Here is a 12,082-nt window from a genome sequence, read left to right on the forward strand (position 1 = left end):
TCTGTAGTATCTTTGTCTGATTTTGGTATCAGGGTGATGGTGGCCTCGTAGAATGGGTTTTGGAGCATTCCTTCCTCTGCAATTTTCTGGAAGAGTTTGAGAAGGATGGATGTTAGCTTTTCTCTAAATGTTTGATAGAATTCACCTGTGAAGCCATCGGGTCCTGGACTTTTGTTTGTTGTAAGATTTAAAATCACAATTTCAATTCCATTACATGTGATTGGACTGTTCATATTTTCTATTTCTTCCTGGTTCAGTCTTGGAAGGTTATACCTTTCTAAGAATTTGTCCATTTCTTCCAGATTGTCCATTTCATTGGAATAGAGTTGCTTGTAGTAGTCTCTTGTGATGCTTTGTATTTCTGCAGTGTCTGTTGTCACTTCTCCTTTTTCATTTCTAATTTTATTGACTTGAGTCCTCTCCATCTTTTTCTTGATGAGTCTGGCTAAAGGTTTATCAGTTTTGTTTATCTTCTCAAAGAACCAGCTTTTAGTTTTATTGATCTTTGCTATTGTTTTTTTGTTTGTTTGTTTCTATTTCATTTATTTTTGCTCTGATCTTTATGATTTCTTTCCTTCTGCTAACTTGGGGTTTTGTTTGGTCTTCTTTCTCTAGTTCCTTTAGGTGTAAGGTTAGATTGTTTATTTGAGACTTTTCTTGTTTCTTGAGGTAGGACTCTATGGCTATAAACTTCCCTCTTAGAACCGCTTTTGCTGCATCCCATAAGTTTTGGATTGTCATGTTTTCATTGTGATATGTCTCTAGATATTTTTTGATTTCCTCTTTGATTTCTTCAGTGATCCCTTGGTTATTTAGTAATGTATTGTTTAGCTTGTGTTTAGCTTGTTTAGCTTGTGTTTGTATTTTTTACATTTTTTTCCCCTGTAATTTATTTCTAATCTCATAGCGTTGTGGTAGGAAAAGATGCTTGATATGATTTCAATTTTCTTAAATTTGCTGAGGCTTGGTTTGTGACCCAAGATGTGATCTATCCTGGAGAATGTTCTGTGTGCACCTGAGAAGAAAGTGTAATCTGCTCTTTTCGGATGGAATGTCCTATAAATATCAATTAAATCTATCTGGTCTATTGTGTCATTTAAAGCTTGTGTTTCCTTATTAATTTTCTGTTTGGATGATCTGTCCACTGGTGTAAGTGAGGTGTTAAAGTCCCCAACTATGATTGTGTTACCATCGATTTCCTCTTTTATGGCTGTTAGCATTTGCCTTATATATTGAGGTGCTCCTATGTTGGGTGCATGTATATTTATGATTGTTATATCTTCTTGGATTGATCCCTGATCATTATGTAGTGTCCTTCCTTGTCTCTTGTAACATTCTTTATTTTAAAGTCTATTTTATCTGATACGAGTATTGCTACTCCAGCTTTCTTTTGATTTGCGTTTGCATGGAATATCTTTTTCCATCCCCTCACTTGCAGTCTGTATGTGTCCCTAGGTCTGAAGTGGGTCTCTTGTAGACAGCATATATATGGGTCTTGTTTTTGTATCCATTCAGCAAGCCTGTGTCTTTTGGTTGGAGCATTGAATCCATTCACATTTAAGGTAATTATCGATATGTATATTCCTATGACCATTTTCTTAATTGTTTTGGGTTTGTTTTTGTAGGTCCTTTTCTTCTCTTGCATTTCCCACTTAGAGAAATTCCTTTAGCATTTGTGGTAGAGCTGGTTTGGTGGTGCTGAATTCTCTTAGCTTTTGCTTGTCTGTAAAGATTTGATTTCTCTGTCAAATCTGAATGAGATCCTTGCCGGGTATAGTAATCTTGGTTGTAGATTCTTCCCTTTCAGCACTTTAAATATATTGTGCCACTCCCTTCTGTCTTGCAGAGTTTCTGCTGAGAAATCAGCTGTTAACCATATGGGAGTTCCCTTGTATGTTATTTGTCATTTTTCCCTTGTTGCTTTTAATAATTTTTCTTTGTCTTTAATTTTTGCCAGTTTGATTACTGTTTGTCTTGGCATGTTTCTCCTTGGGTTTATCCTGCCTGGGACTCTCTGCTCTTCTTGGACTTGGGTGGCTATTTCCTTTCCCATGTTAGGGAAGTTTTCGACTATAATCTCTTCAAATATTTTCTCGGGTCTATTCTCTCTCTCTTCTCCTTCTGGGACCCCTGTAATGCTAATGTTGTGTTTAATGTTGTCCCATAGGTCTCTTAGGCTGTCATAATTTCTTTTCATTCTTTTTTCTTTATTCTGTTCTGCAGCAGTGAATTCCACCATTCTGTCTTCCAGGTCACTTATCTGTTCTTTGGCCTCAGTTATTCTGCTATTGATTCCTTCTAGTGTATTTTTCATTTCAGTTATTGTAGTGCTCATCTCTGTTTGTTCTTTAATTCTTCTAGGTCTTTGTTAAACATTTCTTGCATCTTCTCAATCTTTACCTCCATTCTTTTTCCTAGGTCCTGGATCATCTTCACTATCATTATTCTGAATTCTTTTTCTGGAAGGTTGCCCATCTCCACTTCATTCAGTTGTTTTTCTGGTGTTTTATCTTGTTCCTTCATCTGGTACATGTCCTCTGCCTTTTCATTTTGTCTGTCTTTCTGTGAATGTGGTTTTCGTTCCACAGGCTGCGGGATTGCAGTTCTTCTTGCTTCTGCTGTCTGCCCTCTGGTGGATGAGGCTGTCTAAGAGGCTTGTGCAAGCGTCCTGATGGGAGGGACTGGTGGTAGGTAGAGCTGGGTTTTGCTCTGGTGGGCAGAGCTCAGTAAAACTTTAATCCACTTGTTTGCTGATGGGTGAAGCTGAGTTCCTTCCCTTTTGGTTGTTTGGCCTGAGACAACCCAACACTGGAGGCTATAGGCTGTTTGCTGGGGCTAATGTAGGACTCTGGGAGGGCTCACGCCAAGGAGTACTTCCCAGAACTTCTGATGCTAGTGTTCTTGTCCTTGTGGTGAGCCACAGCCACCCCCTGCCTCTGCAGGAGACCTTTCAACACTAGCAGGTATGTCTGGTTTAGTCTCCTATGGGGTCACTGCTCCTTCCCCTGAGTCCCAATGTGCGCACTACTTTGTGTGTGCCCTCCAAGGGTGGAGTCTTTGTTTCCCTCAGTTCTGTCAAGTCCTGCAATCAAATCTCACTAGAATTCAAAGTCTGATTCTCTGGGAATTCCTCCTCCTGTTGCTGGACCCCCAGGTTGGGAAGCCTGACGTGGGGCTCAGAACCTTCACTCCATTGGGTGCACTTCTGTGGTATAAGTGTTCTCCAGTTTGTGACGCAACCACCCAGCAGTTATGGGATTTGATTTTATTGTGATTGCACCGCTCCTACCATCTCACTGTGGCTTCTCCTTTGTCTTTGGATGTGGGGTATCTTTTTTGGTGAGTTCCAGTGTCTTCCTGTCAATAATTGTTCAGCAGTTAGTTATGATTCCGGTGTTTTCTCAAGAGGGAGTGAGAACATGTCCTTCTACTCTGCCATCCCGAGCCAATCTCCTCTCCGAATCTAGGTCATTCTTTGTAAGTACTGCCTGTATCCAGTGACTGAGCGTGCCCTAGAATAGAACCATAAACTGCAGTGTATGGAGCATCCTTGAATATGTTTTCTTGGACGACTGTGTCCTCCTCTAAAAGATAACCCTAAAGCAAAGCAACCCATTTGGATACTACTGTAATTGTTCAGAGCAGACATGATAAGAGCCTGAACTAGGCTGGAGAGGGAAAGGAGAGATTAATTCCCTTTTCCAAAATATCATGTGCTTCCTCTTGACAGTCTACTGGACCTCCCAAATCCCTATCCATCAAGAGGCTGCTGTAAATTGAAGATGTAGAGCAGAGCAGAGGAGAGAGCAAGGGAACCCAGGGTGAGGGTAGCAAGGTGGAAGAGGAAGGGGTCTGGCCTGTTGATTAAAGCTGGCACTAGAACAGAAATGGGGTGGGATGAGAACTACTGCCTCCAAGTCATGTCTGCCCTAGGCAGGGCCCTGAACCACACACACTGACTCTGAGCTTCCAGATACTCCATGCTTCTCCCATGAGAGGAATCGGAGGCTCAGAAAGGTGAAGGGGTCTGTCCAAGCTCACTCAGTGAGTCAGTGGCCAAGCTGGGCTTCTGACTGAGTCCTGACCACAAAGCCCTGTGTATGTGTGCAGTCTCTGGGCTGAGTGTCCTAGTGCCTGAAGCTGTCTGAGGGCACCAGATGGGCAGATCTGGAGGAGCCAAGACCTGAAATTTGACTGGGGCAGGTGCTGGGGAGATGGGCCCAGCACTGGCACCATTTAGAGGGAGTCTAGCCAGAAGGGTAGACAGCAGCAGGTGACAAGTGGTGTCTGATGAACCCCTGCTGTCTGGAAACCCCTCCCCAGGCAGCCAGTGGCCCACCATGCAGCAGGTTGAAGGCAGTGTCTGGGAGCCAGGCCACATCCCCAGTCAGCATGGGGCCCAGGTGGGAGCTGGGGACAGAGCTCTGCTTCCTGAGGACTTGGGAGCCCGTTCCTGGCCGGGCCTAGGAGGCCCACCCCCCACAGGCGAGGCCTTCACAGTCTCAGGAAAGACAGGGCTTAACAAGCTCCGGCTGGCCTCGCTTCCTCCTCCCACTCCTCCTCCAAACCTAGCTCCTACCTCCTCCCCCTCTACTGAGCTTCCAGGCTTCACATTTTGGGTCCCTCTTTTATATTTTGTTGTACTATTTCTATTAAGAAACTCCCTTTCCAAAACTTTTTATAAATAACAATAGGGAAATTCTGATTATGAAACAAGTACATGTAAATATAGCCTATTAATTCTATGCACACACAAGGGCAAACATGAATTTTTTTTTCCCAAATTGAGATCATAATTGTTTTTAGTAACGTGCTTTCATCACTTCTCAACATACTGTGAAGTTTCCATATATGGGGGCATCGTGGCAGGATTGCACAGCGTTTAAGAGCACGGACTCAAGTGCCAGCAGGCCTGGATTTCAGACCTTGACCCTGCCACTCATTAGTTTTGTGACTGAGCATGCTACTTGCCTCTCTGGGCCTTGGATTCCTCATCGGTAAAATGAGGATGATAATAGTATCCGCCTTCATAAGCTAAATGAAGGAGGTGGGCCTGATTTGGTACATAGTAAATGCTCAATGAACACCAGATATTAGTATTATTGTTACTCCTAACCTACTGACAGAGCCTGACATCCCGTCCCTACCTCACACCCTAGATCCTGTAGCTGGATCCCAACCCTGACCCTGAGTCCTTTTCTGGATCTCCCAGGCTTATCTACCCCGTGTCCCTTCACGCCCCCTGGGCTGCTTGGGAGGCTGGTGCCTAGGGTTGACTCCCAAGAAGCATTCAGCGAGATTTCAGAGAGATTCTTCCCTGGGTTCTCAGTGACATGAGGAAGAAGAGGGATTAGAGAAGGGAGAAAGGAGAAGGGAAAAGGTGGACAAAGGAGAAGGGAAAAGGTGGAGGAAGGAGAAGGGAAAAGGTGGAGAAATGGCCCTGGAAACCTGGCCGTGGAGCCTTTCAAGTCTCCATCACTCATGGGCTTCCTCACCTAGTGTCTGAATCCTGGGTCCCCCCTAGCTGGCCTCCCGGGAAACGGTGTCACCCCCAGGAGAGCACATTTGTGCAGCTGCTCTCACACGGCCAGAAGGGGTGAAGACCCTGTCATGACCACCCCTCCAAGGAGTTGCTAAGACTTGAGGGCACAGCTTGGGATTCTCTCTGTTCTTTGTCCTCGGGAGTGACTCACTGACTTCCAGGTAGATATTGGGTGGGGGCTACAGTGGGGCTAGGGGTTCAGCTCTGAGCTCTGGGGTCCACAGGAGATGAACAGCTACCAGCGGGCCATGCAGAAGATGGCAGAGGACATCCTGTCACTGCGGAAACAGACCAACATCCTGGAGGCAGAGAACCAGATGCTGAGGAGACAGCTGACCCAGGAGGGGGTAAAAGAGGAGCCAGACATCACTGACAGAGCCCAGAACCTGGGTGAGGGTGTACAGGCCACCAAGGGAACAGGGTGGCGGGAGCCTTTCCCAGGACACAGGCTAGTAGAAGCCTGGCTGGGTCCTCTCTGAGGTGGGAAACTGAGAGTCCAGTCCTGTGTCAAGCCCCAGGACTGAGAGATACCCCCCCAACTATGCTGATTTGAACTGGGAGGTGCCTCCTCCCTGAGCCAGCTCCTCCTCCACCAGCGTCCATGAAGCAGAAACTGCTGCTGAGTGAGCTGGACGTGAAGAAGCTGAGGGACAAGGTGCAGCATCTGCAGAATGAACTGATTCGAGTGAGCCTGGGCTTGGAGGGCAGAGAGGAAGGGGGCTCGGGAGGGAGCGTCTGGAAAAGCGTCTGGAGCTACAAGGGAGAAGAACATAGGGGCCAGGGGGCCAGGGCAGTGGAGGATTGAGCAGAGTGGACTGGGGTGGACCCTAAGGGTCAAGGGCACCCCTGCTTTCCCCCCTTTCCCCTCCCTCCCCCACCATCAGAAGAATGACAGAGAAAAGGAGCTGCTCCTCCTGCACCAGGCTCAGCAGCCACAGGCGGCGCTGCTGAGGCGATACCAGGACAAGCTGCAGCAGATGAAGGCGCTGGAGGAGACCGTGAGGCACCAGGAGAAGGCAGGTGCCAGAAGGGCCAAGCTGCCCAGGCCCAGCCACAGACGAGAAGGTGTGGAGCCCATAGGCCATTCCAGCCTCTGTGCTCTGCCCTCCAGGTGATTGAGAAGATGGAGTGGGTGCTGGAGGACAAGCTGCGGGAGAGGAACGAGCCCCTGCAGAACAAGCTGCAGGGAAAGCCCAACGTCGGTGAGTCTGCTCTCCGGCTTTTGTCCCATCCCTGGAGGCCCTGCCTTCTTGGAGCCTCTCAGTTTCAGGAGCACCTTCAAACTGCAGCAGAGGGTGCTAGTTCCCCACTCAGTCAGGCACTGAGCACTTCCAGAGGTCCCCCAAGCTCCCTTCTCCTACCAGGGAGTCCCTCAGAACACATGGAGGGGACACAGTGTGTGAGCCATGCTAGAAAGAGGCTCAGACCTTCCAGAAGATGCTCTGAGATTAGAGCGAGCAGAGATGGGCTACCTGCAAAGAGGGGCTGTCTGGGGCAGCACTTCCCAACCTCTTAACTGCAAGACCCTTCAAATTATTTGCTCATCTCCCTGTATCTTCAAAGAGTCTGCTTCTATAAAACACACAAAAAAATTTTGGTTAAATCAATGATTTGCTTTCTCCACTGATGTTAACCAAAGCCACCTAGAACTGCCAATCAGAGGCAGCTCTGATGAGCAGGAAAGAACCAGGTCACCCCGCATCAGGCCAGCCCAAGCAGAGGATTTCTGTGCTGGGGATTTCACTGGGGACCCCTGTGAGCCCAGCCCTGTGTCAGCCTTCAGTGCATGGGGGTGTCGGTAGGGGGCATTTTTGAAGGTCTTTAAGAAACAACGAAAGCTGGGCCCACCTTTCAGGAATCCTGAGGTTAAGGTGAGAGATGAGAAGGAGGGGAAACAGCCAGGCACAGGCCTGGGTAGTGACGAGGCCAGGAGCAGAGAAGGGAGGAAAATAGAGGTGAGGAGCTGAAACAGACCCAGGACAAATGGTGGGGGAGTGATCAGAGAGAATATTGGTGTCAGATTCTAAAGAGGCTAGAACGATGGCCTGAGGAGGAGTATGGACCTGATCCCACGGGTAGTAGGGAGCCATTGAAGACTTGGGAGCAGAGGAGGGGCAGAAAGAAGTAAAACGCTGAGGCAGATTGGACCAGGGACAGGGAGGCAGGAAAGCCCATCTCATGAACATCTATGGCCACATTCCACAGCCTTCCCCATGCTCTCAGCCTCTGACCTTCCCCCGGGTCTGACGGGAGAGAATCTGTCTGTTGACCTTTACTCGATGCTCCTGGCGGAAAACTCGAGGCTGCGGGCAGAGCTGGACAAGAACCGCCACCAGTCGGCCCCCATCATTCTGCAGCAGCAGGCCCTGTCGGTAAGAGCCACCAGCACAAGCTTGGCCTGGGCCTGCCTGCGCAGGTCACCAGACACCCAGAAATCACTCAGGCACAATCCAAGTTGAAGTCCAAGACCAGGAGCAAGGTTTCCCAGGGTCTCCAATGTGCCTGGAGTCTCCTGGAGAGCCTCTGGCTCTCAGGCCTTGGCTCCTTTCCCCTGGGTAATACACATGAGACTGAAATCCTCACCCTTACCCTCATTTAGCATCCTGGGAGAGAAAGCAAGCCCCTAACTGACCCCTGACCCCGTTTGCCACCTGGCTGCCCTGCAGTTGGGCTCCACACAGGCCTCTCAGAACTCCATTCTGGAGCGTTTCCTGGGATTGGTACAGCCTTGGAGAGCCCTTTTCCCCCCTGCCAGGTGGACTCTGGGGAGTTGGGAACAAGAGGAGACCTGGCAGAGAAGCTACAAGAGACAGTACCCTGCCCACACAGGTGGGTGTCCATGGCCCCTCCCTACCTCCGAGGTTGTTACAGGTGCACCTGCTTTATGCAAACCCGAAGACAGAACATTTGGAATTACAAAAGCGGGGTGGGCTGGGCACAGGGGTTTTTTTTTTAACATCTTTATTGGAGTATAATTGCTTTACAATGGTGTGTTAGTTTCTGCTTTATAACAAAGTGAATCAGTTATACATATACATATGTTCCCATATCTCTTCCCTCTTGCGTCGCCCTCCCACCCTCCCTATCCTACCCCTCTTCATCCCAGGACTCGCAGGAGATGAGTTCTGTTTGAAAGCACACCTGATGCATGGACATCCGTGTAAAGTGCGGAGGATGGGGAACCCTTGCTTTACAAATAGATCCTTCATTTTACAAAATGACCCCCAGATCAAGACTCCTTTCTGTGCACTAAGCTAGTGCTCCCTGGTGCATTTTACATTTAAAAATTGATGTGCAAAAATTTCATACAGTCAAAATATGTGGGGAGAGCAACTGTGAAAAAGGCACATGCCAGGTCTCAAACTCCGGGCAGGGGTCTGAGGCTCGTTGGCCTCAGGGTCTTTGGCCCTGGGTCTGAGGCTCTGCATCGGGGACCTGAATTTGGAACTCAGACCTGGCTGATTTCTCCCTCAGTGTCACCTGGCCTCCTGAGCTCAGCCCCCAGTGGGGACCATGTGTGAGTTTCTGCTTTGCCCACAGGATCTTCTTGCCAATAATTCAGACAAGTTTAACCTCCTAGCCAAGCTGGAACGCGCTCAGAGCCGGATTCTTTCCCTGGAAAGCCAGGTAGGTGAGGTGCAGGGGTCACACAGGCCAGATAGCTTCACCACTCAGCCTGAGACCAGGCTCAGCCTCTGTGTTTCAGAAGGGTCGGGGCTCCGTGTGTGAGGAGGGTCCAGACTCCATGTTTGAAGAGGGTCAGGGTCCATTTGTGACCAGGGTCGAGGCTCTGTGTTTGAAAAGGATCAGGGCTCTATGTGTGAGGGGGGTCAGGACTCAATTTTTGACCAGGATTGGGGCTCCCTGTATTTAGAATGTCAGGGCTCCCTGTTTAGCCATGTTTGGACTCAGTGGGTACGGCGGGTCGGGGCTCAGTCTGCATCCAGGGTCAGGGCTCCATTTGTGACCAGGATCGGTGCTCCATGTGAGAAGAGGGCCGAGACTTTGTGTGTGATCAGGGTGAGGGCTCCGTGTGTGTCGGGTTGGTGATCGGTGTTTGTCTACGGTCAGGACTCCTCCCTGTGTGAGGAGGGTCTGGGCTCGGTCTGCATCCAAGATCAGGGCTCCCTTTGTGACCAGGATCAGGGATTTGTGTTTCAGGAGGGTCTGGGCTCTGTGTGTGACCAGAGTCAGAGCTGCGTGTTAGAGAAGGGCTGGGGCTCTGTGTGTGAAGAGGGTCAGGGCTCCCTTTGTGACCAGGGCCAAGGCTGCATGTTTGAGAAGGCTTGGGGCTCATCGTGAGGAGTGTTGCAGCTCCGTGGTTGAGGACTGACGGGGTTCTGTGTGTCAGGAGGGTCAGGGCTCACTGTGACCAGTGTTGAAGTTCCGTATGTTGGTGGAACTCAGAGAAGGTCCATCAGTCATATTCAAACTGTCGCTTGGTCCACGCACCCTCGTTATCCTGAGGTCTCCTGGGAAGGTAGCAGGCCCACGTTGCCCGGGGTTTTGCTTTCTGCTCAAAGAGCAGGCTGAGGTTTGGGCTGTCCCAGCTCTCAGGGATGGGCACTGCTGCCCAGTGGTTCTCCATCTGTGTCTCTTCATGTCTATAGTTAGAGGACTCAGCTCGACGCTGGGGACGAGAGAAGCAGGACTTGGCCACACGGCTGCAGGAGCAAGAGTACGTCTTGAGGCCCCCTTCCAACACGATCATCACAGATGAGTCCGTGAGTGATCCCTCTGGAGGAGCTCTGTGGGGTTCGGGGGGTGGGTCTGGCAGCCACCCCACCCCCCGAGTCACTGGACCTTGTGAAAACCTGTCCGGAGGGCCCTGCTCCCTGGCTGGTAGTCAGAAGACCTGGGCTCAACTTCTGCTCAGTTACCAACCAAAGCCTCAATCCCCCGCCTGTCTAAGGGGAATAGAGAACCCTGCCAAGACACCCCCTCCCCTTCGGGTGGTGATGAGTATCAAAAAGGAGGGGCTGTGGTTGACAGTTTGCCCACAGGGGCATTTCTCGAATGCTGTGGCACTGGCTGTACTTTAGGACTGGATTTGCTCATGGGTAGAGTAGCTGTGGCCCCCTCTCCACTCCGCAGTGCCTAAGATTCTCCCATGAACACGCACTTCTTGGGCCCCTGCGGTGCTGCAGACCTGCCAGAGTTGGGGGCGTGTTGCCAGAGAGAAACACTGCCAGCTGCCCAAGAACAAATAGGCTTATTCACAACTGTCCCTCAAGCTCAGGCCTGGGCCACCCAGCCCTACAAAGCAAACGCCCTGATTGCTTCCGCTCTTGAACCATCAGTACTCTGCTCACTGGAAAGGCCTGAAAAGGATGGGGGAACTGGGAGGAACACAGGGCTACCTTTGCAAACTCACCCGCTGAGCCCTGGAGACTTTGGCAGAAATCAGGTATGACCTGCTGTGGTGAAATGGGTTTGGAAATCTTTGAGAAGTCATGGCCTGCTGGATTTTGGATCCTCTGAGGCATGACTTGCCAGGCAAGATGCAGTTTATTGAGTCACGCTGCTGGGGGCAGGGGCATACTCACTTCATCTTGCTTTGCCCACCAAAGAACCCCTCCACCCTCTCCAAGAACCAAAGGCAACCCTCCAACCTGGACCCCTTGATGCCCAGCTCAGAGACTAAGCTCAACAAGCTCTCTAAATCCCAGCAGACTGAGTCCTAGCAGACCTCAGTCTTGGAGCAGGCCTCCCTCTCTGTGTACTGAGGAGTCTCAGCCCCACTCCCTAAAATGACTTTATTAAACTCTGTAGGTCAGTGAGCATGCACCTCTTTCGTTGAGCAGGGCAGCCTGGGGTGCCTTAGCTTCCTCCTTCCGGACCCCACTCTGGGCCTGGGTCCTCTGCTGTAGCCCTGTAGCCTCCTGCCTGTACCAGGAGCTACCATCTTTGCAGAACCAAAGGCCACAGTGGACCCCAGACAGGGGGTGGGTGGGGGTGGGGGAAAAGAGGCCTTCCAAAGCAGGATCCAGGGAGACAAGGCCTGTCCAGACCTCTGGAAGAACTGAGACCACCAGAGGCCAGCTGGTGTGAGAGGCTGCAACTTCCTACCTGCACCCAAACATCTATCATATCTGAAATCCCTTTTTTCAAGTTTGGTTTATCTGTTTCTTGGGAAGGGAAAGACTTGAAACCTGCCTGTAACCATCAGTTACATGTTAGTGTGAAATACCCCATTTGCCAGAACTAGGCTGAGCTGGGAATATTGTGTCTAAATGTGTCCAGGGACAGAAAAGCAGACAGGGCCAGAAGAAAGAGCCCTCCACTGAGAGTTAGGAGGCCTGGCTTCCAGCTACAAGCATGCTGTGTGACCTTGGGTGACTCAAGCAAGCTCTCTGGGCTTCAGTTGCCTCATCTATCCCCAAAGAGCTTAACATCCTTGACAGCAAGGCCCTTTCCAACACTAACATTTTCAAGCCTGGAGAAAGCAAAGGAAGCAGGAAGGAGAGAGAAAGACAACAAGGAAGAGGATTGTGATGAGGAAAAGCAGAAAGCCTCCAAGAATGGTTTCAGAACCTGTAG

General features: G+C 49.9%; 1 protein-coding gene across 1 annotated transcript in view; it reads left to right on the forward strand.

Moving 5' to 3' along the window:
- The window catches only part of CCDC33 (coiled-coil domain containing 33), a 118,701-nt gene extending 107,475 nt beyond the window's left edge, over positions 1-11,226 (forward strand). Inside the window, 8 exon segments of the mRNA XM_059057551.1 lie at positions 5,767-5,932; positions 6,139-6,227; positions 6,427-6,558; positions 6,654-6,744; positions 7,748-7,914; positions 9,083-9,169; positions 10,153-10,266; positions 11,113-11,226. Of these exon segments, the coding sequence (XP_058913534.1) occupies positions 5,767-5,932; positions 6,139-6,227; positions 6,427-6,558; positions 6,654-6,744; positions 7,748-7,914; positions 9,083-9,169; positions 10,153-10,266; positions 11,113-11,226 (960 nt within the window).
- The last annotated feature ends 856 nt before the right edge of the window (positions 11,227-12,082 follow it).

The sequence above is a fragment of the Kogia breviceps genome, chromosome 3, assembly GCF_026419965.1.
Source record: "Kogia breviceps isolate mKogBre1 chromosome 3, mKogBre1 haplotype 1, whole genome shotgun sequence".
NCBI lineage: Eukaryota > Metazoa > Chordata > Mammalia > Artiodactyla > Physeteridae > Kogia > Kogia breviceps.